At 46.6% G+C, this 26,866-nt stretch overlaps 1 protein-coding gene across 5 annotated transcripts in view; it reads left to right on the top strand.

The window, feature by feature from the left end:
- The window catches only part of SYK (spleen associated tyrosine kinase), a 108,007-nt gene that overhangs the window by 45,931 nt on the left and 35,210 nt on the right, over positions 1–26,866 (top strand). For all 5 annotated transcript variants that reach the window (XM_061426289.1, XM_061426293.1, XM_061426292.1 and 2 more), the window contains exons 2-4: positions 4,239–4,667; positions 6,966–7,126; positions 23,746–23,881. In XM_061426289.1, coding sequence (XP_061282273.1) covers positions 4,266–4,667; positions 6,966–7,126; positions 23,746–23,881 — 699 coding nt within the window. In that variant the 5' untranslated portion in view covers positions 4,239–4,265. The remainder of the gene's footprint in view (positions 1–4,238; positions 4,668–6,965; positions 7,127–23,745; positions 23,882–26,866) is intronic.

Raw genomic sequence — 26,866 nt, 5'->3', positions numbered from 1 at the left:
GTGTTTTGAGGTTTTGCTTTTAAGTTGAAGTGTAGCTGATTTACAATGTCGTATTAACCTCAGGTATACAGCAAAGTGATTCAGCTATACTTATATACACACTCTTTTTCATCTTCTTTTTTTATTATAGTTTACTACAGGACATTGAATATGGTTCCCTGTTCTATACAATAGGGCCTTGTTGTTTATCCATTCTACATAGAATAGTTTGCATCCACTAGTCCCAAACTCCCAATCCAACTCTCCCCAGTGCTGCAATGTTTCGAGGCTCTCATCTGGTAATAGCATGAAGCCTCACCTTACTCAAGAGCTACCTATGCAGGTATGCACCAGCTGAGGTGATGGGGGTGTTTGGGAGGAGTTGAAGGGCCTGGTGGAGAAGGAAATGACAACCCACTCCAGTGTTCTTGCCTGGAGAATCCCAGGGACAGTGGAGCCTGATGGGCTGCCATCTATGGGGCGCACAGAGTTGGACACGACTGAAGCGACTTAGCAGCAGCAGCAGCAGCAGCAGCAGAAGGACCTGGTCCATGGAGACCAATGGCCTTTTTCGTTTCCCAATTTTTGAACTTTAGAATAAAGTGGTTTCACACATGGCCAAAAATAACTGGGGAAGTTGAAATAGACAAAAAACAGGTAGCAAGTTCTAGGCACTGTCGAGGAGAATATTACCCTTGTTGTTATTTAGTCACTCAGTCGTATTTGACTCTTTGTGGCCCCATGGGCTGTAGCCCACCAGGCTCCTCTGTCCATGGAATTTCCCAGGCAAGAAGACTGGAATTGGTTGCCATTTTCTCCTTCAAGTGGATCTTCCTCACCCTGGGGTAGAACCCGAATCTCTTGCACCTTCTGCATGGATTCTTTACCACTGCACCACCTGGGAAGCCCCAGGGATATTATCCTATTACCCTGGAAGGCATATTATTCTAGTGAGTGTTAAACAGAGTTTGAGCTACAGATTTTCCCTGGGGTCCAGGGCAATAGATTCAAGCAGTGCCTGTGAGAGAGTGCAGGCGGAGAGGGGAGCATCGAAGCAGGGAAGGAGCTGTCTGTACCGCTTTAGCAAAGTGAACGAGAGCTACTGTCTGAGGAGCAGGGCTGAGAACAGCAGGGTGGGGATGCAGCTTCTGGGCACAGTGGCTACAGCAGAGGTGACCATCGCCCGTCACCACAGCCTGTGCTATGGAGAAGGTGTCAGGTGGGTGCTGGTGGGACCTGTCTGAAGAAGGCATAAGAAGAGCATCACAGATGTTGTTCACCCTCCAAATTAAATAGCCCAAGAATTTTCCTTAAGCTGTCCTTGCAATAAACCATCTCTACTGTCAAAACCACCACCGAGAGCAATGGCCCAGTGCATCTTCGTCAGGCCCTCGCCCAGTGTCACCTCTAGCACAGGAAATCACACCATCAGAAAAAGGCTACTCGGCCAGACACTGCTCACACTGAGGGCAGCCAGGCTTTGCTCTCCCAGGGAAGCCAGAGAAGTGCCACCTGCTGAGGCTGAGCCTGCCATGCTCCATCGGAGCCATTCAGGAGCCTCCCACCTAGGGCCTGGAGGATGGGCCTGGCAGGCTGCCTTTCTGCCTGTCTCCTGTCTTGTCACATTCACTCACTTCAATGTGGGATTCGCAGCAGAAGGCCAGCACTGATGTAAATGTTAGCTGCAAACTGATGAATTTTAAAAATGATAGTGGTTAAAGGTTTATATAAATTAAAAATACTTATTAACACTTACAATATTGTTTTTGAAGACTTAACGGTTTTCGTTGAGCCTAATGCTGGGTGGCAGCTCGGTAAAAAGTCCCCAGAAGTAGGAACAGCTGAGAGTAAGGGTGCATCTGAGGCAGGTGTGCAAGATGGTGTGTGACCCAAGCAGAGGGAGTGTGTGAGCCAGGAAACAGGAGGGGGCAGCCATGGGCTGTGGACTGAGCCTGCTAGGAATGAAGCTGACAGGAAGAGACGGGTAGGGTGAGCTGTAGGGAACTGTGTGGATATGGGGCAGATGAAGCAGGAATAAGAGGGGAGCGCCTCAAGGGGAAGGGGAGGGCAGCGATGCTTACAGCTGTGCAGTTGGGGAGATGTGTTAAAGAGCCAGTGGGAAGAGATACAGGGGGCTTCCCAGGTGGCGCTAGTGGTAAATAACATGCTTGCCAATCCTGGAAACATGAGATGTAGGTTCAATCCCTGGGTCAAGAAGATCCCCTGGAGGAGGGCATGGCAACCCACTCTAGTATTCTTGCCTGGAGAATCCCATGGACAGAGGAGCCTGGAGGGCTACAATCCAGAGGGTGTCAAAGAATTGGACACGACGGAAGCAATTTTACATACATGTATAAGGGATACAGAGAAACAGAACACTTGCCAAAGCCACTTGAAAAACAAGCCCAAGAGAAAAACAAGTATTCTCAAAGGCTGTGGGTTCCTGGCTGGGGTAACGCCTGGGCTTTGGAAGGTAGGCAAGAGGTACCTGGAAATCGCAGCCTCAGATGCAGTCAGAGCCAGCTTCGACATCACCCAGATTGCTGGCACTGCAGCGAGGCTGGTCCCTGCTCTTAAGGGAGTTCAGGTGATGTGCAGGCGTATGGAAGCTGGAAAACTGATGGGCCGCAGGGGACAAGAGCTGGAAAGGCAGGTGGGCCCACAGCACATGGCAGGTGAGGACCTGAAAGCCCCATTGCAAGAACAGAGCAGAGCATGAGAAAGGAGTGCGAGGGCCATCACCGTGGAGAGGGGGCTGAAGTTGTAACACAGACAGCACAGACGTCTGTGAAGGAGACTTAGCCTGAGAAGGAGAAAGAAGCAGAAGAGAAATATTGTTCTGGAAAGACATGTCTACTCACTGTCTTTCCAGAGAGTGCTTTTGGTTAATAGCAGATGTCTTTGCCTTAAGAGAAAATATGAGCTGTACTTTTAAGAGAAAACAAAACCTTGCTGAGCAATGAATGTTTAGAAACTTCCACAAAGAAAAAATAATGATAGTCAAATATTAAGAGAAGTAAGCAAGAAAATTATTTGTACAACCAAATTATAATAAAACCTATCTCTTTTTTGGGGAGAGGGGGAGGTGCTCACTGAGAAATATTGATTTGGCAATATTACCTGGAGAAAATTTTTACCTCTACCAGGCAGGTATTATGTTTTATTGTCCTTTTAAGGTAATTCCTATTGAGAAGAAACTGTTTCATGTAATCATGTGTGCGTACAGGTGTTTGTGTATCTGCGTCTCTGAGTGTGTCGTGTGTGTGCGTGTGTAACATGAAGGGGTGTGTGCTTTGCTCTCTCAGTGTACAGATGTAGTCATCTAGATACTTTTCCATTGACGACAAGCCGCTTTTGGATTACCCTTTTGTATACTTTTTAGACTGGTAATTTAGATTCTTCTCATCTACAACCACAACTGATCAAACAATCTTCCTGTCAAATCATCTTCACATTTCTCTTCTGAAGTGTGTGTCTGTTTAGTGCAAGAGGTAGCTTTTTTGTGACAGATGTCTTTATCAAATGTGGAACCTACACAATGTGTTCAATATCAGCCATGTGTTTGGTACAAGGTGGGTGCCAGGAAGTGGTATGGAGGAGAGCAGGGAGGGGTCTGCATGTTACTGAGGCCTGGGGTTTCAGGAGGATGACACTTTTCATGCCTCAGGGCAACTGCTTGCCTGTCCTACCTCCCACCCAAAGGTTTGATGTGATATATAAACATGGCCAGTGCTCAGCTCTCTGGGGTCCAACTACAGTATATGACACAGTAGTCCATCAGTGTTTACGTAAAAGGAGTCCAGTAACATCTTCACTGCACGTAACTGACCAACATGAGTGGTCTTGACAGCCATCTCCATCTCCAGAGAGCAATGGACTCCTCTGGGTTCTCTCCCTATGTCCCGGTGACCGGAGTGAGAGCTCCTGAGTCTTATTTTGCAGGATAACTTCTCTTTTTAGTTTGTCTCTTATAATTCTTTGTTTACAACAACAACAAGAAAAAAGAGAGACAGAGAGCTTGATTTGGCTACATTGGTCCAATGCTGTTTTTTGGTTCAATATTGAGAGGATGTGTTTGAAAATCTAATGGTTATGTGGGCAGAAAGGAAGAGGGAAGATTAGCTCGGGCTCTAGACCCAAGTCCCAGAAGGAAGAGCATCCCGCTGACTGGAGGACTTTCCTCCAGGGCTGGAGGGTGGGTCCTCTAACAATGTCTTGCCATTCGGGTCTTGACCACTGCCTGATCTCTGTTTTGCCAGGTGGACACCTGAAGGAAAGGCGCAGGCATGGGTGACGGCGCCAACAACCTGCCCTTCTTCTTCGGCAACATCACTCGGGAGGAGGCGGAAGACTACCTGGTCCAGGGGGGCATGAGCGATGGGCTCTACCTGCTGCGCCAGAGCCGCAACTACCTGGGTGGCTTTGCCCTGTCAGTGGCACACGACAGAAAGGCACATCACTACACCATCGAGAGGGAGCTGAATGGCACCTATGCCATCACGGGTGGCCGGGCCCATGGCAGTCCAGCCGAGCTCTGCCACTACCACACCCAGGAGCTGGATGGCCTCGTCTGCCTCCTCAAGAAGCCCTTCAACCGGCCGCCGGGGGTGCAGCCCAAGACTGGACCCTTTGAGGACTTGAAGGAGAACCTCATCCGAGAATATGTGAAACAGACATGGAACCTACAGGTGGGTGGCGGGCAGTCCTCTGGCAGATGTGATGAAGGGTCTTATTGCTCACAGGGGCCCTGGAATTCCACACGGGCACCCAGTTGCATAAGAGCTATGCAGTGGTGCTTCAGATAAGCAACCTTCTCCTTAGTCATCAACATGGGCCCCCAAATGTCTCACTCCAAGAAGGCAGCCTTTCCTCTTTTGTGGTCACGCTTGAGAGGGTGGGCCCCTTTGTGCCAGCAATGTGGGTTTCTCCACCACAGGAAACCACTGTCACCCAATTCATGCTGGGCCCTTTCAAAGCAGGATCACTGGGCAAATACTTGTTTTTATTTACCTAAGAGGGTCATACTGAACACACTGATTGGCACTTGATTTTACCCCTTCCTAACATCTCTTCCAGAATTTTCCATGTCAACAAGCACACAGCTAAATCAGCCCCTTACTGGCCATCTGATAGTCCCTCCTGTGGACTATAATTCATTTTACTAGCACATATTGGTAGACACCTTCATTGTTTATAAACAGTGCCCCCCCTAACATTCTCCTAACCTTTTATCAATATCAGCAGGGTAACCCCAAACTGGTTGGATTGAACACAGTGAGGGATTTGGATGTGATGACAGGTTGTCATCCAAAAAGGTCCCAGAGGTTGTGACAACTTACATTCCCGCCACACACTCTCCATAGCACTTGGTATCAGGAGGCTCCAGGCTGGTTGACAGTCTTCTGATCGGACTCACGTGTTGAACCATTTCCTTGCACTTTTTGAATGTATGCTTTTTATATATACAGGTGGATAACAGTAAAGGCTTTTTGAAGATTCTATCCACTCACTCCTTTACTCCTATAATATGCTCTGCACTGAATTCAGTCTTGCAGACCAATACTATGGATTCTATATTTTTCACTAGTATTTATTGGATATGATTTATACCAAGGGTCCTCCAGGATCCAGTGCTTGATGATCTGAGGTGGAGCTGTTGTAGTAATACCAGAAATAAAGCTCACCATAACTGTAATGTGATTGAATCATCCAGAAACCATCCCCCATGAGGTCAGTGGACAAATTATGTTCCACGAAACTGGTCCCTGGCACCAAGACTTAGACCATCCTTTTACTCTTTTAATCAGTGAGGTATAATTTACACACTATGAAAATTCATCCCTTTTGAGTGTACAGTTCTATGATTTTTTTTTTAACAAACAGGTGACATCACGTAGCCCCATCCCCAGCCCCAATCAAGATACACAACAGATCCATCACCCATCAAGCACCCTCAGGACCACCCCCGACTCCAGCCCCTGGCAACCCCTTACCTGATTTCTGTCCCTATAGTTTTGCCTTGTCCAGAATGTCATGCAAATGGACTCACACAGCATGTAGCCTTTTCAGACTGGTTGCTCACACCCAGTATAACACATTTGTGAGCCAGTTATGTGTCAGTGGTCCCTTCTTTATTGTGGCTGAGTAGTATTCCACACTCTGTTGCTTTTGCCCTTTGCTAACTTTGAACCGGTTACCTCCTTTGTATGTAGCTATTACTGCTTTTGTTTTTCCTCCCATCATGAAGCATGACAAAATGTTCAGATTCACCTTCTCTTCTACCTCCCCTCCTCTTTTCCCTCGCCTCAGGGGTTGGTTATGTTTTTATTTTCACTTCTTCTGGTTCTTTTTATAACTTTGAATCATCGACTTGTGTTCTTCATTTACTACTGTAATAGGTATCTATTTCTCTGCTACTAAGTATGATTAGGAAGTTAATTCACCCAGCTGTCAGCCTCCTTCCCATTCTTGTTTTCCATGTTGTCATTTCTGCATTGTCAAGATTTATCTCTTTTTTCTGTGACCACATCTGCAGTTACAGGCAGCAGCATGTGTAAACACTTAGTGTGAAGCCTTTTAGGGGAAGACAGGAAAAAAGCACGTCTCTTTGCTTGCACACATCTTAAGTCTTCCAGATTATCATTAAATGATCAAGGTCTAATATAAAACAGTCAGTTCTAGGAGGTGATTGATTGGGAGAGGGCAGGAGGCCCATTCTCTAGACTTCATGGATTATTCCTGATGGTTTCTAAAGCCCGATGTGTCTTTGCAAAGGCCAGCCTCTGTATTCTAAAATCTATTTTGTTAGTTATACACTTGAAGATACTTTAACATACAAGGTCTATTAACTTTCTTTATTGAATGAACAAACAAACAGATGTGATTTCATTTTACCGTTTTCAGGACTTAGGCCAGATTGGACCTGCTTCATGTGTCTTTCTTGTCACTTTCACTTATTATGGCTCCATCTCCTCTCCTTGTGACAGGGTCAAGCTCTTGAGCAGGCCATCATCAGCCAGAAACCTCAGCTGGAGAAACTGATCGCCACCACAGCTCATGAAAAAATGCCCTGGTTCCATGGAAAAATCTCTCGGGATGAATCAGAGCAGATTGTCCTGATAGGATCAAAGACGAATGGAAAGTTCTTGTAAGTATTGTGTCTTTTCCCTTCAGCCACTGGCACCAGGCCTGCTTGGACAGTTAGGAGTCACTCAGCCCTCCCACCCCTGAACTCCTGGTGACCTCTGAGAGGGATCATGTGCTATCAACTGAGACACGCATGTTGGTTGTCATATGAAATTGACAAATTTCATATGACATCTCAAATTGAAGCCATCTCATGTAATTCAGCATTTGTTTTGCTCAGTCTGGCCCCAAAGTGAACCCTCTTCTTGGGCACTGAGGGACATTAGTTAAGAGAATCTTTTCAGCCACATATTCTGCTTTTAATGACAAACATGGGATGTGTAATAGTATGCATCCCCCCATGTTAAAAAATAGTGCAATATGTTTGCTCACATTTGCCCCAAGATCTCAGACTTTGCTTCTCTTTTTACTTGGAGAGACATGCCAATGGGGCAGATAGAAAAGAAAATTTTCTGATAGTCACTCATATGAAAGGTTAGCTCAGGAACTTGATCACAAGCAGGTGTGTGAACTCTGGCCTCATAATCTCAGAAATGAGGTGTGCATCCAAAGCCCTGCTCACTATTATTCTCAATGGTCAGTGCACCTCAATCCTGGAGCTGCTGGAGATGCAGGTCACCTCAGGGCAGGGTTGGTGGTCCAGAGAAGGCCAGGAGCTGTCTCAAACAGGTGTTGATCTCATTCCCCTGAGATGCTGTGACCAAGGGGATGGAGGTATGCTCACCTGTGCTTGTCGCTACTCAGTGATCACACCCTAGCTGTGCTGACTGGGTGCCCCATCCTGGCCTTGGACAGTTACATAGCAGTGTTAGCCCTGTAACCAAGAATGTGGAGACACACCCAGCTGGTGTTTTAAATTTTTCCTATAAATAAAAGTGTTTTCTCTGAGTATCCATCTATTTAAAGAATCAAAGTAAATTTAGTTGCTCGGTTGTGTCCAACTCTTTGCAACCCTGTGGACTACAGCCCACCAGGCTCCTCCATCCATGAAATTCTCCAGGCAAGAATACTGGAGTGGGTAGCCATTCCCTTCTCCAGGGAATCTTCCCCATCCAGGAATCAAACCCCAATCTCCTGCACTGCAGGCAGATTCTTTACCATCTGAGCCACCAGGGAAACCCGACTTTACCATAATCCCTTTTATTTAAGAGGTGAGGTGATCTTAAACACAATACTTTTTAAAAAAAGTGATCCTAAAAGCAAGCATAGAGCAGCCCGAGTGGGCACACAAGGTAACTGGGATGATACTTAGTGGATGCAATAACAGCCACTGGTAGAGATCCTGGAGCAGGAAGACATTTTCCCCTCAGTGTGGCACCTCTTGGCTCATTTCCCATGAGGTTTGGACTTTTACCACCTTCTTAAGAGTAATTTCCAACACACGTGTCATGGGACTGGGCCTATGGCCGCCTGTGGGTTAAGTCAGCCCTAAGTTGTATTATCCAGACAACAAGGCCTCCTGCCTTCTTGCCAGTTCAGAAGCTTGCTCTCAGGCTCACTGGGGAACAGCTGCACTCAAGGAGGCTGCCTTCTTCCGACCTAGACAAGGGGGTGCTGCAGGGGACACCCACCGTGGAACAGCCCCACAGCTATGGAGTCCTTCCTACTGAATCTTCTCGGGCCTCATTCAGGTTTCCCTAAAGAATGTGTCTCCTCCACACTTTCCCATCATTTAAATGAACTTGTCCATCTGTGGACCAGCATTTAACAGTGTCCACAGCTGTGTGTGTTCTTGGGCTTCCCTCATGGTTCAGATGGTAAAGAATCTGCCTGAAATGCAGGAGACCTGGGTTCGATCCCTGGATCAGGATGATCCACTGGAGGAGGGAATGGCTACCCACTCCAGTATTCTTGCCTGGAGAATCCCATGGACAGAGGAGCCTGGTGGGTTACAGTCCATGGGGTCACAAAGAGTAGGACATGCCTGAGTGACTACACTTTCAGAGTTGTGTGAGGATCTAGATGTTGACTCCATCTTGGACTTTGGAGATGGAGATCTCTGCCTTGTGAAGTCCACATCTCACTGGCAGAAGTAGACACTGAACAATTGAACAAGGGCTGCCCAGTGCATTGGCGCATTTAAGGAAGGGACTAGAACTTGCTGTGATTGGCGGTCTGGGATTCTGTTTTATGCTGGGTAATCAGGAGGGGCCTTGCTATGAAGGAGACATTTGAGCAGAGACCTGAGGGCAGCCAGGAGCCATCCTGATTGAGGGAAAAGCCTGTGTGGGTTCCCAGAGGCAGGAGTGTGCTCGGAGAGTGAGGCCACCATGAGGCCACTGTGGATGGTACAGAGTGTGGGGGGGTATGGATGGAGGATAGGGGCCAGGCCACTGCGGGCTCTCCAGTATTAAGAAGACTTTTCTTTGGGCAAATCAGTACATCTACTTTTGGGGAGATGTTAGGGCAGATACAATTGAAGTTCATGGGGACCCATCTGGCTGGGTGTAGAAAGAGCCAGTGCAGAGGAACAAAAGTGAGCAGGCTCACCAGGCCCACTTGTATGCGATTATATACATTTAAACCAAAGTATGATGTCCATTTTTCTGCAGAGATTTCAAGGCCTTCACCTTCTCATGTCTGAGCACAAGAACTGCCTTTAATGAATGTTGGAAGGGGGAGTGACATGGGTGTGGTGGCTGCACCAGCGTGGCTGGGCTCTGTGTCTCTCCTGTGCATTCGGGCCCTTATTATTGGGAGCAGCAGTTCATTTGCTTCCTCTCTTGTCCCCAGTGACCCTGGGGAAGAGGCCAATTTCAGCACCAACCTTCTCTTACCCTAATGTTTACAATTCCTTGTCCAATCTCATCTTGCTGCTTGATTTTATCACTCAGGGCTGATGATCCAGCTCATCATTACTTGCAGTTCTTATGCAGGTCCATTCCCAGCCCTCTGGACATGGTTTGACTCCAGTTGGCCGCCCATGACCACCATGTGCTTCTTATACCGCCACCAACCTCTTTATACCGGCTCAGAGGTGCTTGTTTCCTGTGCCACCCTGTCTAAGACTTGCCAAGACTGGCAGATCTTACCTGGAACACGCCCACAGCACATGGAAGATGTTGAGAATGTAGGAGGTTTTCAGATTCAGAAACAGAACCCATCCTCTGTGATTCCTAATAATGGGCTTCGTTGTGGCTCAGACAGTAAAGAATCTGCCTGCAATGCAGGGACACGGGTTCAATCCCTGGGTCAGGAAGACCCCCTGGGGAAAGGAATGGCTATCCACTCCAGTGTTCTTACCTGGAGAATCCCAGGGACAAAGGAGCCTTGTGGGCTACAGTCCATGGGGTCAAAAAGAGTCAGACATGACTGAGCAACTCATACATACATGGATAGCACATGAATAGGTCACACGTAATGTTAAGTACTTCATAGAAGGTTAATACATATAAGTGGATGTCGAGTCATTAATGAACATAGGATAAAAGGCCAAGGGACACCCATGGCTAATGTTGAAAGTTTACAGTTTACATTTAGGAATATCTTGGAGAATCAAGAGTGAAAATATTAGATTCACTCTGGAATCTCTGGTCTGCGTTGTGGTTCAATGAAGCAGATCCCCAGCCTTCATCGTAGAAAAACAGTTTTCTTGCCACCCACAGAAACCATATCTTAAAATGTCTGAGACCTAAATGAGGTTATAAATCCTCTCTAATGCAGTTTAAAATGCAGAAGGTATGGTCCAAAGACTCTTAACTGTTGAGATGATTGTGTCTGGGGAATCTGGCCAACTCAGATTGTAGTTTTTCCTCCTCTTGAATTATGGTATGAAGTACATTTGTGGTGGCAGAACTTCTGAGCCAAGAGGGACCTCACTGCTGATGGTCTAAATCCTTTGATTTTCAATCAAGGACTTAGGTGGAGAAGGCAATGGCAACCCCACTCCAGTACTCTTGCCTGGAAAATCCCATGGATGGAGGAGCCTGGTAGGCTGCGGTCCATGGGGTCGCTAAGAGTCAGACACAATGAGCGACTTCACTTTCACTTTTCACTTTCATGCATTGGAGAAGGAAATGGCAACCCACTCCAGTGTTCTTGCCTGGAGAATCCCAGGGATGGGGGAGCCTGGTGGGCTGCCGTCTATGGTGTCACACAGAGTTGGACACAACTGAAGTGACTTAGCAGCAGCAGCAGCAGCAAGGACTTAGGCACAAGGGAACTTGCCCAGGACTGTCAGACAAGGAGGAGATGAGGGCTGGAATTTAGGGTCTCTGATGTGTTTGGACGGAGAGATTGCTATCGTTCAGTTGCTCAGTCATGTCTGACTCTCTGCAACCCCATGGACTGTAGCACTCCAGGCTTCCCTGTTCTCACTATCTCCCAGAGTTTGCTCAAACTCATGTCCACTGAGTCAATGATGCCATCCAACCATCTTATTCTCTGTCACCCACTTCTCCTGCCTTCAGTCTTTCCCAGAATCAGGATCTTTTCCAGTGAGTTGGCTCTCTGCATCAGGTGGCTAAAGTATTGGAGCTTTATCATCAGTCCTTCCAATGAATATTCAGGGTTGATTTCCTTTAGGATGGACTGGTTTGATCTTCTTGCTGTCCAAGGGAATCTTAAGAGTCTTCTCTTTTGAACCACAGTTCAAAAGCATCAGTTCTTTGGCACTCAGCCTTCTTTATGGTCCAACTCTTATATCCATACATGACTACTGGAAAAACCATAGCCTGAGAGGAAGCAGCAGCAAAATCCATTTCCAGGGCCTCTCCCAGGCCCCAAGCCCCACTGCTCTCCCCATGTAAGGCATGGTGCCAGGGTGTGTCACTCAGAATGCCCACTCTCTGCCTTGTCTCCTGTCCACATAGCGCTGCTGGGGCTGCTCAGGAGTGGCTTTATGAAGAGTGGCCAAGATAGACATTATACTGTCCTTGGATAATAATGGATGTAAGCATAAAGGCTCTCTACAGAGGGAATAGACAATGTGGTCTACAGAACCCCCCACCCCCACAGTCACCTGTGGCATTTCTAGAGGTAGCTTTTCATCACCTGCTATAATGGGCTGAATGCTGTGTCCCCACAGATTCATATGTCGAAGCCCAAGCCCCCAGTGTAAGAGATTTGGAGGTGGGGCCTTTGGGAGATGATTAGGTTTAGACAAAGCCACAAAGATGGGTCCCCACGATGGGATTGCATACGAAAAGGAGGAGACAGGACTTTCTCTGCCTGCGCACACTGAGGCAAGGTCATGTATGTGAGTGTACAGCCAGATGATGATGGTCTACAAGCCAGGAAACAGGCTGTCACGAGACATGGGCTCAATCAGCATCTTTTTAAGAAACATTTTATTTTGTATTGAAGTCTAGTCAATTAGCAATGTTGTGATAGTTTCAGGTGGACAGCAAAGGGACTCAGCCGTACATATACATGTATCCATTCTCCCCCAAACACCGCCCCCGCCCCCAGGCTGCCTCATAACATGGAACACAGTTCCTGTGTTATGCAGTTAGGACCATCATCTTGATCTGAGAATTCTACTCCAGCACTATGAGAAAGAAATGTCAGTTGTTTAAGCTCTCCAGGTGTGGTGTTCTAAGGTACTTGTCCATGTCTGGGGTCTAGATGGCCAAGGACCATCTAGGGACCCCCAGCCAGGTCCTGTGAATGGCGGCCAGAGCTCTGCCTCTTTCATGACACCGGGGACAGAGGCAGAGTGGACAGGCTATGTTGAGAATGTATCCCCTCGGCTCTCTGAGGCCTCATTTGACAGCATGGTTTGCGATTTTGAGAGATTAGTCACAGCTCAGGTGTGACTACAAAATGAGTTTGTTAGGAAAGGGAAACAAAGCTTACTTTACAAAAAATTTGTATCCTCTCCCCAAAAGGAAAGATCCAGAATTGGTGGGGTTCAAAGCCTGTATAATTTGTAGATCTTCTTTAAAAAGAACACAAAATTAGGTACAAAATACAGTATTTTAGAGTCAGAGAAAAATCACAATGAATTGCAAGCTTCTAAAAAACTGGTAAATACTTCAGACATACAAAATTTTGAAAAGTAATATAATTTTTTTAGTTAAGTGCCTGACATGTGTCTATAGCACTTTTTATTTTCTGCGTCTTTTGACTGCATAGTGCTTGGTTGCCTCTTCATTTAACAATAATTTGGCAATATTTCCTGCATATTGAAAAAAGAAAACTTGGTCCTTCCTCTTGGGTCACAACTCATTCTAAGTAACGCATGTCCATTTTTAGGATTACTCTCAATTCTGGAAAAGGAAGTTGGAGTGGAAGAGAGAGCGGTCTTCTCTGGCTATGATGAAATAACTTTTACAAATTATATAAAACTCTAAGGCCATGTGGTCACACTGCTGGACCTTGCTTGGGCCAGATGAGCCTATGGGGATGGGCTGTGGTCAACAGGCCTCTGACCATCTCGTGTATAAATATCTCACCACGTGGTTCATGCAGGGCAGCTCAGAGCTCTCACACAGGCTGCCCCCAAGAGCACACCATGTCTGTTGAAATGTAATGTGCTGGCCCCTTCATGTCATCATGGAAGCTATCTCAGAACAAAAATGCTCTACCCATGCCATGTTCTGCAAATATAAAACAATGGAATTGTCACTTTCTTTGTATTTAGTCTCCAGGTAAACATTTTATTGTTTTTGGCTAAAGATCCTTGCAAGTCTTAAAGAGTCGGGAGGGAGTTCAGTGACCTTTAAAACACACAGATGGTGGCTTCTCCAAATGGCTGAATTAACCTTGCACAGAGAAGGTAGTAGTTTAGATCTATCAAAGGAATCATCACACCAGTAAGTCGCCAATGCCATTTTCACTATGGTTCTTATTGTCTGACTTTAAACAGAAGTATGCTGTTTAAAAAATAGCCTTTCATTCCACAGAATAATGAATTCCACCAGATATATACCAGGCATTGTGACAGCACCGTGACAAACGAGATAGACTTTGATCCCTGCCCATACCGTGCTTGCCTAACTGCATATTGTTGCTTCAGTCATGTCCAGTTCTTTGCAGCCCCATGGACTGTGGTCCCCCTGCCTCCTCTGTTCATGGGATTCTCCAGGCAAGAATACTGGAGCGGATTGCCATTTTCTCCTCCAGGAGATCTTCCTGACCCAGGAACTGAACCAGAGTCTCCGGCATCTCCTGCATTGCAGGTGGATTCTTAACTGCTGAGCCATCAGGCAGGCCCTTACAGCCTAGGGGAAGATGTCAAATTTAGAAAGACATGCTGCAAAATGTGTCATGTGCCCCACCCATCATCACAGGCTTCCTATTTAATGATACCAGGGACACTGACTCTCAAGCGTTATCTTTATTATATTTCTTTTCACGTGTCTATTGTCCATCAATCCACTTATTATGAATGCCTAAGGCAGGGCCTGGCATCTTCTCAGCTGGAGCCCCAAAGCTCAGAACAGGGGCTCAGTGGGAAGACTCTGGGGAAAAGGACGTTTAAGCTGTGCTCCGAGCAATGAGAAGAAAATTAGTGGAGAAAGAAAAGACAAGAAACTGGGGACTTCCTTGGTGGCCCAGTGGTTAAGAATCTGCCCTCCAATGCAGGGGCTATTGGTTCAATCCCTGGCTGAGGTACTAAAATCTCATATGCTGCAGGACGACTGCCTGCACACCACCACTAGGGAGAAGTCTGCTTGCCTCAGCTAAGACCCAACACAGCCAAATGTTAATTTAAACAGCATATTATGTTTTGAAAAATAAAAGAAAGTGGTCCTGGGCAGGAGAAAGTGTCAGTGCAATGTCTTAGGGGTCAACATTGTGACCTGAGTGTGACTTGGCCAGGAACAAAGCAAGAGTGACAGGGAGCTCATCAGGCAGGGAGGTCATCAGGCCAGACTGGAAGTCCCTCCAGATCCTAAGGGGTGGGCCAGGGAATGGACTGTCTACTCAAGGACACTTTGAGAGTAAGAAGGAGCCAATGACAAGATGGAAAGGGGTATAGCAGAGGATAACAGGACTGTCTCAGGCCAGATGGTCATCCTTTTTTGCACTAAGTGTAGGATTTGCCAAATGATCCTTAAACTGTCTGATTAGATTTAGCTGAGGCTTCTCAGGGGGCACCAGTGGTAAAGAACCCACCTGCGAGTGCAGGAGACATAAGAGATGCAAGTTTGATCCCAGAGTTGGTAAGATTCCCTGGAGGAGGGTATGGCAACCCACACCAGTATTCTTGCCTGGAGAATCCATGGACAGAGGAGCCTGGTGGCTATAATCCACAGGGTCGAAAAGTGTCGGACATGACTGAAGCGACTTAGCATGCACACACGCACGAGATGGTGAAAAGGCAGGCCTGACCTCCTCCATCAGGAGGGAGGAAAAGTCACAGTGGGACAAGTGCTGGGCAACTGTACCCAGAGCTGCTGGGCAAGAAGGGTGGAAGGAAAGGGATGGGTTGCAGGTGCTGACTGCAGGTCTTATTTTTGGAAATGCCTGGTGAATGCCAGGCCAGCATTGCCATGGGGCTGGGAGGTAGAGGGGATTGAAATAGAGATCCCAGGAGAGTGGTGGGTTTGAGCACTGCCAGGTCAAGTCTCCAGGGTCAAACCAGTTGGGCTGTCAGTTCTGGAAGACTTGTGAGGTCCTGAGGGAGACCCTGACCTCTGGGCTTGCCCCCTCCCCAAGTGTAAAGAGAGAGGGAGATGAGGCTTCTGTGGGGAGAGAGATGGCAGAGAGTCAGGTCTTGGACCAGGCACAGTAGTTTGCAGAAGTCAAGAGCGAGTGTGGCCTATGTGGTAGCTGGGTTGGGCGGGCAGGGGCAGGAAGGTGAAGACTGAGGCCAAGAGGAAGCCCCGGGGAGCTGGAGTCCAAGGGTCTGAGAGGCACCTGTGCTGGGGAGCGTGTGAGGAGGGCGAGACTTGTGGCCTGTGGGCTTCCCCCGTCCTGAGGTTATAGAGCGGTACAGCTCCGGCACTTGGGGTAGGCCCCAGCACCCTGTGCCGGCCTGTGGTTGTTGCATGTGATGGGTGGGACCCCTCCGCCTGCTCCTTTCCCATGTCAGCTTTTTAATATGTCAGAAATCATCTCGGGTACCCCGGGGCCCTGTATGCCGAGGAAGAAGAGAGTGCAGAGGCCTCTGAGCAGGTGCCAAGTAGTGGTGCCATTTGCCCTTCTCAGGCCCTCCACCATCATCTTCCCACCCAGCCCGCTGGAACAACTGAGTCCTCCTATGTGCTCTGCATCTGAAATCCAGGTGCCCCAGACCTTCCTTCTTCATACCGTTCGAAAAGTAAGCCCTTTGACCTTTGCGTCGTCCCTTCCTCATTAGCCATTTTCCAGGAGTGTCGCCCGCTCATCATTTCCTCCCTTCCTCCCTTCCACTGCCCACTGAATTGATTTTCATTATAGCCCCACGCCCCTCACACCCTCACCTCCCTTACACACATGGGTGCACAAATTATGCACACACATACACATTCATTTATTCATGCCTCTTACATTTCGGGGCCCTGTGGGAAGCCCTCCAGGAGAACTTACAGGTAAAGAAATGAGCAGCGTGTATAGATGGTCTGATGAGGGTGTCCCCCATTCTGTACACAGCTGGATCCTGGAAGATTTGGTGACAATGCCTTTCTAAGGGAAAAGTTTGTGACCACCCAGAATCAGAGGTTTACAAAACCGCATGGTCCTTGTCCAGGATGGACCTGGCTTGGGGACACCAGATAACATATTACCTGCCACCCCTGAATCTTAGAACAATGCCCTCCCCCGTCCCCTGCCCCTGTCCCACCAGGTGGACTGGGAGGCAGGTGGATGTCTCTTTTTGGAAAGAGCTATGAGATATCTTTTTCAGCATAAGTACAATTCAGTATAAGGTAGCCAGGAAAAAAAAAAAAGTGTATTCAGAATATGACACATTTTTCAGAGACAGTGAGAAAGCTTGTAAGAATACACACTTGTATTCCCTATGAGCAAGGAACAAATGTAAGTTAGGAGAAAGGATGAAGAATGAGGTTCCACAGGATGGATACGAAGTCCAGAGCAGATGATGTAAGCAGTGGTTCTCAACCTTCTGTTTGTGTGCAGATCACCTGCAGGCTGGTTAAAGCACAGATTGCTGGGTCAAACCACAACCCCCTCACCCAGTTTTTAACTCACCAAGTTTGGGTTATGACTCAGAAATTTGGATTTCTGACAAGTTCCCAAGCGATGCTGGTCTGGGGACCACATTTGAGCCTGTTCAAGATGCCCAGTGCCTACCTAAGCAAAACTAAGAATAGTGATAATTTGAGATGTTCCAAGTTCATTGGAGGATCTGTAAGTATATGTGCAGTAAGGAATTTTTCTGTTTTATTTGATTGATTGAGACACTGTTAACCTTGAAACTGCTTCTGTTTGTAGAAACTTAAGTTCAGACAAGTACAACCATTTAATAGCTCTGTGACTGACAGCCTAATTAATCTCTCTGACCTCAGTTTACTGAATGATAAAAAGGGAAAACTAATGTGCTATCTGGCTTGTTAATCGAGATGAACAAGGTAATGTGTTTAAAGCTCAACCTGTGGCTGTCCTGTACTTGTGCTTCCTGCAACTATGAATCTTTTTCTTTCATCAATCCTGGAAAATACTCATCTATTTTTTTTCAAATATTACTATCCTTCTTTCTTATCATTTCTTCCTTCATAGCTTGCTATTAAACATATTTTACCCCTTACTCCATCCTCAATTCTTTCTTATTTTCTGTTGCCTTTTCTCTATGTGCTGCACTATTTAATGTCCTTAGATTGTCTTTTGGTTCATTAATTTTCACTTCATCTGTATCTAATCTACTTTAAACTCATCCACTGTTTTTTTCCATCAGTTATACATTTTAAAAATTTCTAGCAGTCCTGTTTGTTCTGGTTGTTTCCCAAATAGTCCTGTACATTTTTTAGAGCATCTTATTGCTTGCTAGTTTTTGTGAGTCCCTCATTTGTTTTTTGAACATTTCATGCATATTTAGCTTATATTCTAAATCTAATGATTTCAATACAGAAAGTCCTTAGTGTATAAATCTATGTCTCTCCTGCTCTCTTTCTTTTCCTGCCCTCTTTCTCATAACTCCTGTTTCCTTTGGTTTGGGGTGATCTTTTGAGCTTGTATTTGATTGATATTCATCTGTGGGACTCCTGAGTGTTCTGTGCCAGGGACACTGTCTTCCGGGGTTGAAGAGGTTTTCTTCTTCATGGTCCTTGCTTCATTGTGGGAATCCTAGGTTCAGATGCTCACCTTGCTGCTGACCCCAAGAATGGGATGTTCTCCCTGTGTCCACACCAGTACTGATATTGGTATTTGTCATTAGGTGAAACACACTTTTTTTTCTTATTTGTCACTCACTTTTCCCTGCTCAATTTATAGCTCACTTTTTTCTTATATACCTGCATTTCAAAAGCAATCTGTGGGTTTAGGAAAAAAAAAACAAAAACCTTACTTTTGTTCACTGATGAATGAGACTGCATGACCCTCATATGCCCACAGTAAAAGCTGAGTTTTTTGAGTGCTCTCGTGTGCTGCCATCAGGAATCAAAGTGTGCCATTTCATTCGACACATGTGGCTCTGCAGCTATAGGTCAGCAAAAAGAGTCACGGCCTGTCTGAAGTGAAAAGTTTAAAGAGGGTTATGGACTGATGTGAGTATCTCTTCATTGGTCTGATCAAAGTCCCCATGAAGCTGGAGGAGAAGCAGTGTGACCTGTTTCACCTCATGAGTTAGAGCAGAGGGAGAGAGAGGGGAGTTTGTGATAAAACTTTTAAAAACGCAGATGTGTGAAAGAAGAGCTTGGCGTGGCCCTGTATTTGGACCTGTGTTCCATACTGATTTTGCTTTCACTGCATGAGTGGAAGTCTCACGTGCCTCAATTTTGCTGAAGTGCAAGACAGAAGCACCCAGAAGTTGCATTTTCTTTTCCGTTCTGTGGATCATTAGGGCTGGTACCTCTCCTGCGTCCAAGGATGCTCTCGGCATGATGCTGGCAAGCACATTACTGAGCAGGGTTCCCAGGTGGTGCAGTAGTAAAGAATCCATCTGCCCAATGCAGGAAATACAGGAGACATGGGTTCAGTCCCTGGGTCAAGAAGATCCCCTGGAGTAGGAAATGACAACCCACTCCAGTATTCTTCTCTGGAAAATTCCATGGACAGAGGAGCCTGGCTGGCTACAGTCCATGGGGGCACAAAAAGTTGGATGCAGCTGAGCACACATACTACTGAGCATGCCACTCCCACATCTTCTCCCCCACTCCCAGCTCCTCTCTTAACAAGCCACCGTCAGGCCCCATGCTGCAGTATCTGACCACCTGATACAGCATCAGCTCTGGAAGGGAACCTCCCCACCATGTCTCTCTGAACTTCCCATCCAGGCCATAGATATACAGCTCATCCCCAGAGCCCTCCTTTCCCCCGAGCCAGCCATGCTCTGCTCTGCCATGGGGAAAAAAAAATACGCAGACAGTGAGAATGCCTGGTGGGCCAGGCTGTGCCCCGGCTGTTCTGTTCTGTCTGCAGCAGACACAATGCCATGACCCCAGACCCTGGTGGGTGAGGGTCACCTTGAAGGTCCTACCACCGCTTGGGTCCTTACTTCCCTGTGGATGTCTGGGCATCATTACTACGTGTTTTCTCTGATCCAGGAAGTCATAGGAAGCCCTCCAGGCTGTGTCTGGCAGAATGAACACTCTCCAGACCTCAGTTTTGCTTGTGCCTCATGTCTGTGATGTGCAAAACCTGCTCATGGCAGAGCCTGAGACGGTCTACCCTTGGAGACAAGGTGGATCTCCTGCTGTCTCAGCAGGGACCTCAAGTCAATCTTAAGGCCAATTAGGACAGCGTCACAGTTTGAAAGCACTGAAGTCCCACACCTTGTAATAGCAAAACACAAATCTGTCGTGAGCCAAGATTTGTCTTGGCTTCTTCTATCTGCTTCTTCCAAGAGACTCCCTGGAAAAAAATTCTTCTGGGGCTTCTGGGAATGTGCTGAAGATAGTTAAACTGGAAGGTGGTCAACCTCAAGAGAGGCTGCAAGACTAGCCTTTTCTCTTTCCGCTTTGGGCATCCATGTCACAAACCCGGTGGGTGTCCCAGGACACTGGGGGTCTTTCTGAGGAACAGGACGGGGCCAGGAGAAGGAGGAGCTACTTCAGCTTCCAAACCAGTATTTTCCGTATGTTAGATTAAAAATAGCCCAGCCCAGGATCTGCCTGCAGCCAGCCAGCAGACACCTCACAGTTGCTGGCCGTTAGTGTCACCAAGCCTCTGGTCTTTGCCACCTACAGATGCTGGGCCTGTGGGTTTCCCTTCTTTGCCTCGTTTCCTGCCAGCTGCCTTGGGGGCCGCTGAGGCTGCATGTCCATGGTCTGTCCCTGTGCCTGCTGGTCCTTAGACTGTGTTCACCAGGTAGCTGTTGCCACTGGTGTCAGGAGCTCTGCAAGAGACAGACTCCTCCAGGGCCTGTTCATGGGAGGATCCTCAAGGAAGTCGTGCCTTTACAGAAATTGCTGATCTATTTCTGTCTCACACCAGCTCTCTTTTAATGCCATTTTTCTTATGAAATATTCAATACACACAAGACTGCCTCACTCTATACGTGTATCTTAGTAGATAATTATAAAGCAAATGCCACCAAAGTCAAGAACTAAAATAGGAGAAGCATCACAGAAGGCCCCTCACTCACACCCATCCCAGAGAGGACATCACTTTCTGTATCCTTGTGTCCAGCATGCTCTGGCTCTTTTCTTTCACTTGTTACCACCTAGGTATACATTTTTCAATGAAATCGTTCAAATTTACCCTATCTGGGAACTTCATACAGGTAGAATCACAGTGTCCATTTATACTTATGAGAGTCACTTGTGCTTTGTATCATTTGATACAAACATTTGAACATTTGTATCATTTGAACAAACACTGTCCTTTGTTCATTTTATTCATGACATTCTGTGGTATGAATACCCCAAGACTGACTGACTCTGTACTCAGCAGATACTTAGCTTGTTTACAATTTTTGATAATGACAAATAAAGCTGATATAAACATCCCCACACACATTACAGGTGCAGAATGCATGCATTTTGTATATCTTGGAGTGGATCACTGACTCAGGGAATACATAGGTTCAGTTTCAGTAGAGAATTCCAAATTGTTTTCCAAAATGATTGAACCAATTCATGCGCCTGCTGGCAGTAAATGAAGGTGCCTAATGCCCTCATTCTCAGCAATTTATTATGTCCAGTCTTTTTAACTTTTGCCAGTCTGGAAGGGGCATAATGTTATTTCCATTGTGGGCTTCATTTCCATTTACCCATTTCTAATGAGGTGATTGCACCATTTCCCTGTCATTCTGCGATCCTCTGTCTGTTTAACAATAAAAGATCAATCAAGACCTAAGGCAAGATAGAGTGGTGGGCACTGGACGTGGATTCAGAAAGTCAGAGTTCAGATCCAGTTAATTGTCTCCAGGACCCAAAGGTCCAAGACACAAAGGTAAAAGTAAAGTTAGTTGCTCACTCGTGTCTGACTCTTGGTGACCCCTTGGACTGGAGCCCACCAGGCTCCTCCATCTGTGGGATTTTCCAGCCAAGAATACCAGAGTGGGTTGCCATTTCCCAATCCAGGGACTGAACCCAGGTCTCCAGCATTGCAGGCAGACTCTAAGCCAGCAGGGAAGCCCAAGACACCAAAGACTTGAAATCAAAGAGAATGGTATTTTGGAATGGCCTATGGACATCGTTATCTGGAGTTAACCTTTTATATGTATTTGCATAAAGTCTTAATGCTTCGTATTTAGAATTTGTATAATTCTTTGAATCTTCAAACTATCCTATTTGTTTGCCACTGATGCTTATAAACTAAGCAAAGCAGGGGTGAATAATCCTGCCTTATAAAATAGCTTCCCTAAGAGATAAACTCAGTTCTTCCTCATATAAAACTGTTTTTCCTTTTCTGTGTGGTTGTTTTTCGATTTGACAGCAGCCAACTGGCCTTAATGGGCCATGTGACCATGAAAGGGAGCTTACACTTTGGGGTGCAGGCGACCTGCTTGGGTTTGGGGGAAGGGCTGTTTTCACAGTGCAGAAGGTTTCAGAAGCAGTCCTGCAGAGGTCGAGGGGAGTCTGGGTGTGTCCCGCCACCCACACCAGCTGCCCTGAGCACTGAGGCATGGAAGGAACCTGTTCGCCGCCGCGCACAGCCAAGCACAACTTAAAAGAAACTTATTTTTAAAACAAAGTTCCAACCCCATGTGAAGCAGCTTAGTTCTCATGTCCTGGGTTCACTTTTTGAGATGAATCTACAAGGCCAAAAGTGACTGTGTCAGCTTCCAAAGCTGGCCCTGTGGATGTGGTCTCTTACAGCCAAGGGGAGGCATCAGAAATTTCCCCACAACAGGGAAATCCCACAACAGTTTTGGCACATTTGGGCATCTTCCCAAAGTACAGTTGACTGGACACATTGCTTAACATTTGCGGGCCTCAGTTCCCTCATTTTAGAAAATGATAAGGCCGGCAAGGCTTTCTGGGACCTTCTGAGATCTCGGTGACTTACCCTCTCATATCTTGTGATCCCAAAGGTTTGAGTTGCTGAGAGGGGAAGATGGGCTGAGGATGGTGATGACTAAGGAGTTCAGTTGGGGGAGGGGATTCACCTCCATTCTGTGCCTTTGCAGCCCTCACCTAGACTGCACCCTCCCACAGTCCCACAGGTCTTCCTGGGCAGGGCAGAAGACCTCCCCCTACAGTGCAATGGGTGTCTCTGTTTGGCATCAGGCTCACAAGTCTCATCCCTGGATAAGGGAAGGGAGTGGCATCAAGGAGGGGACCAGGAGGCAGAGCCTGGGCAGCCAGCACAGCCTGGGTCCTGCTCATTGGTCCCCAGCCCCCAGTGAAGGACATTTTCTTCTCCTGGTGACATCATCTGACGCTATCGCATGGTGGTTTAGTCACTAAGTCGTGTCCGGCCCCATGGACTGTAGCCCCGCAGGCTCCTCTGTCCATTGCATTCTCCAGGCAAGAATACTGGAGTGTGTTGTTATTTCCTTCTCCAGGGGATCTTCCTGACCCAGGAAACGAACCCAAGTCTCCTGCATTGTAGGCAGATTCTTTACCATGGGACATTTTAAATCCCAGTCCTGCTTTCTCCTCCCTGTAAAAGGGAGGGTGAGCTTGACGGAATGAAGAGGGTCTTAGGAAGTGGGAGCCTTTCCTGGCCTCCATCTGGGGTCAAGAATATTCCTAGTTAAAATGCCCACCAAACACCCCCTCCAGTGACACACCCTGGGCTGGGCAGGGGATCTGCACTGTCTGGAATCTAACCCAAAAGCAGACCTCATGGAAGAGAGGAGCCGAGTGCAGAGGGCTGCACAGACTCCACTGTTCCGGGGTGCTATGGGATTCATGTGCCCGTGCTCTGAGCCAAGTGGTGCTCCAGGTGAATGGAGGACTCACCCCCAGAGCCTGGGCCTCTCCTGACATCCCCTCAGTGCTCCCAAGCCCGCTGGGTGTTCCTTGTCTGGGACTCGAGGTGTCATCGAGCTGTGAGCTGGGCCTCCCTGGGTACGAAGCCCTTGACCCAGAGGTCAAGACGCTGCTGCAGGCAGCCTGCCCAGGGCGCTCCTCCCCACCCCCGGCAGGCAGTAGGAGTGATGGTGCCGCACTGTCTTCTCTCTTTCAGGATCAGGGCCAAGGACAACGGGTCCTACGCCCTGTGCCTGCTGCACGAGGGCAAGGTGCTGCACTACCGCATCGACAAGGACAAAACGGGGAAGCTCTCCATCCCTGGCGGGAAGAATTTCGACACACTCTGGCAGGTACATGTCCTCCTGGACCTTTGTAGAAGACCTGGGTCCTTGCTGAGACCTGCCCAATCAGAGTCTATGGTGCACCCTCCAGGTTCCTGGATGCTTTGGTCTAGGGTTACCATATTAGGTAACTGAGGCTCCCATAGCTTGTTCAGGGCCCCTCAGCTCTTGGCACCAGGCAGTGGTACCTAACCAGGACTACACGTGGTTTAACAGGAGATCCTGCCTTAAGGCACTAGATTCTGCCTTAAGGCACTCTACCTGGAGCCCAGAGTAGCCTTTCAGACAAATACTCAGTAAAGAAAGGCATAGATGGCTGGGAAGGGAGTCTTAGAGGTGGCTAATCAGACTATTCTTTGAATTGTGAAAGGCCAAATTTAATATGAAATGTCAAGTGCCATTCTCGCTGCAAAATGAATCACTGCAACATTAAGGCAACCTAGTGGTCATCATTTCCTGCGTGTCAGGCCGCCACTTGTATAGGATTATACACGCCTGGCCTAAAAAGGGGTTCTTCTTAACCTGCTACTGCTGCTAAGCCACTTTAGTCGTGTCCGACTCTGTGTGACCCCATGGACGGCAGCCTACCAGGCTCCTCCATCCATGGGATTTTCCAGGCAAGAGTACTGGAGTGAGGTGCCATTGCCTTCTCCGATTCTTAACCTACCTGATAGTAAAGCCCGAAGCAATGTGTAATATGAGAGTTACTTAGGCGCTAGTGAGCTCTAATCCGGTGTTCACCCCTGCTTTCCACCAGGTACGAACGACTTGGCTTCATTCTAAATCACAGCTCCATGAGAAAATGGCAGAACATCCTATAAACTGTAGTGGGCCCAGAGGCAGAGAAAACCAAAGGACTCTGCCACCCCAAGAACGACAGCTACGTTGAGTTTTTGTAGGTGCAGGATGTCACTGGGGAAGGGTTCAAATGTCCACACCAGGCCCCACCAGGAACTTCATGGGTGGCACCAGCAGGAAAGTACCAGGCTCAAAAAATCTTGTCTTTTTAAAACCTGAGATCAGGGATCCCCATTACCTTTAAAGCACTCAGAGTAACCACCACATGATGTATTTTGGCTCTTAACTGTAGCTGGAAGAAAATCTTTTTCTTTGAATGCTGGGTATTTTAATATTCATGCATATTAGTCATAACGCTGACATTATCTTTTGGTTTGTAGCTCATTGACGTGTAGCTCATTATTGACCACAGGCTTTGCTTTATTTTAATGGTATCGTTTTGAAAGGGTGTTTGCCCAGTGCAAATCAGAGAGATGAGTAGGGAATATTGCCTTCTGGATTAATTTCCCATCAGAAACTCTCACCTCCTACAAGAATCGCTGAATGTGTGCATTGAAAGGCACTGGCCTCCATCCGTCAGTCTGATGCTTGAAGGTCCTGGGCTCCATCACTGCTACACAGCCATTGGATTTCTCCTGAATGACCATTTTCCCTGAGTGAGTCCACTCACAGTCTCCAAGTCTGCATGCTGACTTTAATGTTAAACATCTTTAATTGTTGGAAAATTCCTTCCCAGGACTTTTTCCCATATTTACTGATTCCGCTACCATATCGTAGTAGTCAGCCTTAATTAAATCTTTTCCTTGTATGTTTGTTTAAGAAAGAGCCTCGAAAGTGCCAGCAGTACCTTCCATTTTCATGAGTGTGATTTCAGTGTTCTTTCTTGACAACAGTAAGGTTCCACGGTACCCTTCCCCTACCCAGGAATTTGGTGCTGTTTTTCTGAGAGTTGGTAATTACTTCACTACTCTAGTTTTCCTTTCTGTAGAGAAAGAATCAACACACTTATGGATCACGTCTGGCCCTGAGCTGCTTTTGTGTAGTCCTTGAAGAAAAATGGTTTCTATATTTTAAAAATATATATATATTTTTAAATAAAGAACTATGTGACAGAGATGATATGTGTAATGAAAAGACCTAAAATACCAGTATCTGGCCCTTTACAGAAAATGTTTGCATACCCTTGCCCAAGAGGGAAATCTTTATGTATATGCCCACCTCCCACCCATCCTTTTGGAGTAGATTGTCTGAAACCATAAGCATGTAAGGAGATATTTGAATGATAATGGAGAGATGCATGGGATATTTCAGCTGTTGTAGGGATCTCAATACTATGTCTGAGAACACACTGTTGCATTTAACAGAACAGAGAGAGCTTTGCTGTCCATTTCAGTAGTGCGTTAGGGCTGGTCATACTGGAATATTTACAAAGAGGGTGTATCTCATGTTGTGTTCTTTCCACAACAAAATAAAATTTAAAAGAAGAGTGCTCCCTGGAAGGATAAAATATATTCACTCAATGAACATTTGCCCAAATAGGTAAGTTTTGAGATAAAAAAAGGTTTAGGAGCCAAGAGTCCATAAACGGAAAAGGAATCAATAAATAGATATGAAAGAAATATCAGATAGAAGAATTTTAGTTTGTCTGAAGAGGAAATATCTGTTTGAGAAAAGAAAATGTGAAAACTAAGGCTGTCTTCGTATTGCATAATTTTGATTAGATATAAATAAATCTACTTACCATTCATTTCCTTTTTAATGTAGGAATCAGACATCATGATTCATAGTTTCCTGGGCACCATTAGCCAAGGGTGTCCATGTTCTGTGAACATAAGGCCATTCTCCAAAGGATCAGCTTTCTCCATGGCCTAGATCTTGTGTCACTTGTGTGGTGATGTCTTCTCTCCGAAACTTTTGGGCTGAGTTATTTGGTCCCTCCAGAGCCTTTACCTGAAGCACTAATACAGAATCAATTACTCTACCTTATAATTCATTTATAGCCTTCTCCACCAAGGAAGTAAGCACCTCAACAGTAGGAAATGTGTCTCATTCACCATAGTCTACCTTTTGTCCTCTCTCAGGGCCTACCAAACAACAGAATGTTTGTTGAAAGACTGAATAAATGAATTCATTGTTATAGTATCACATGGGTATAGAAGAATATAAACAAAGACATGCAACTTATCACCAAAGAAA

Source organism: Bos javanicus, chromosome 8, assembly GCF_032452875.1.
Source record: "Bos javanicus breed banteng chromosome 8, ARS-OSU_banteng_1.0, whole genome shotgun sequence".
Classification (NCBI taxonomy): domain Eukaryota; kingdom Metazoa; phylum Chordata; class Mammalia; order Artiodactyla; family Bovidae; genus Bos; species Bos javanicus.
The sequence above is the reverse complement of the archived record's forward strand: the minus strand, read 5'-3'. Positions and strand labels throughout refer to the sequence as shown.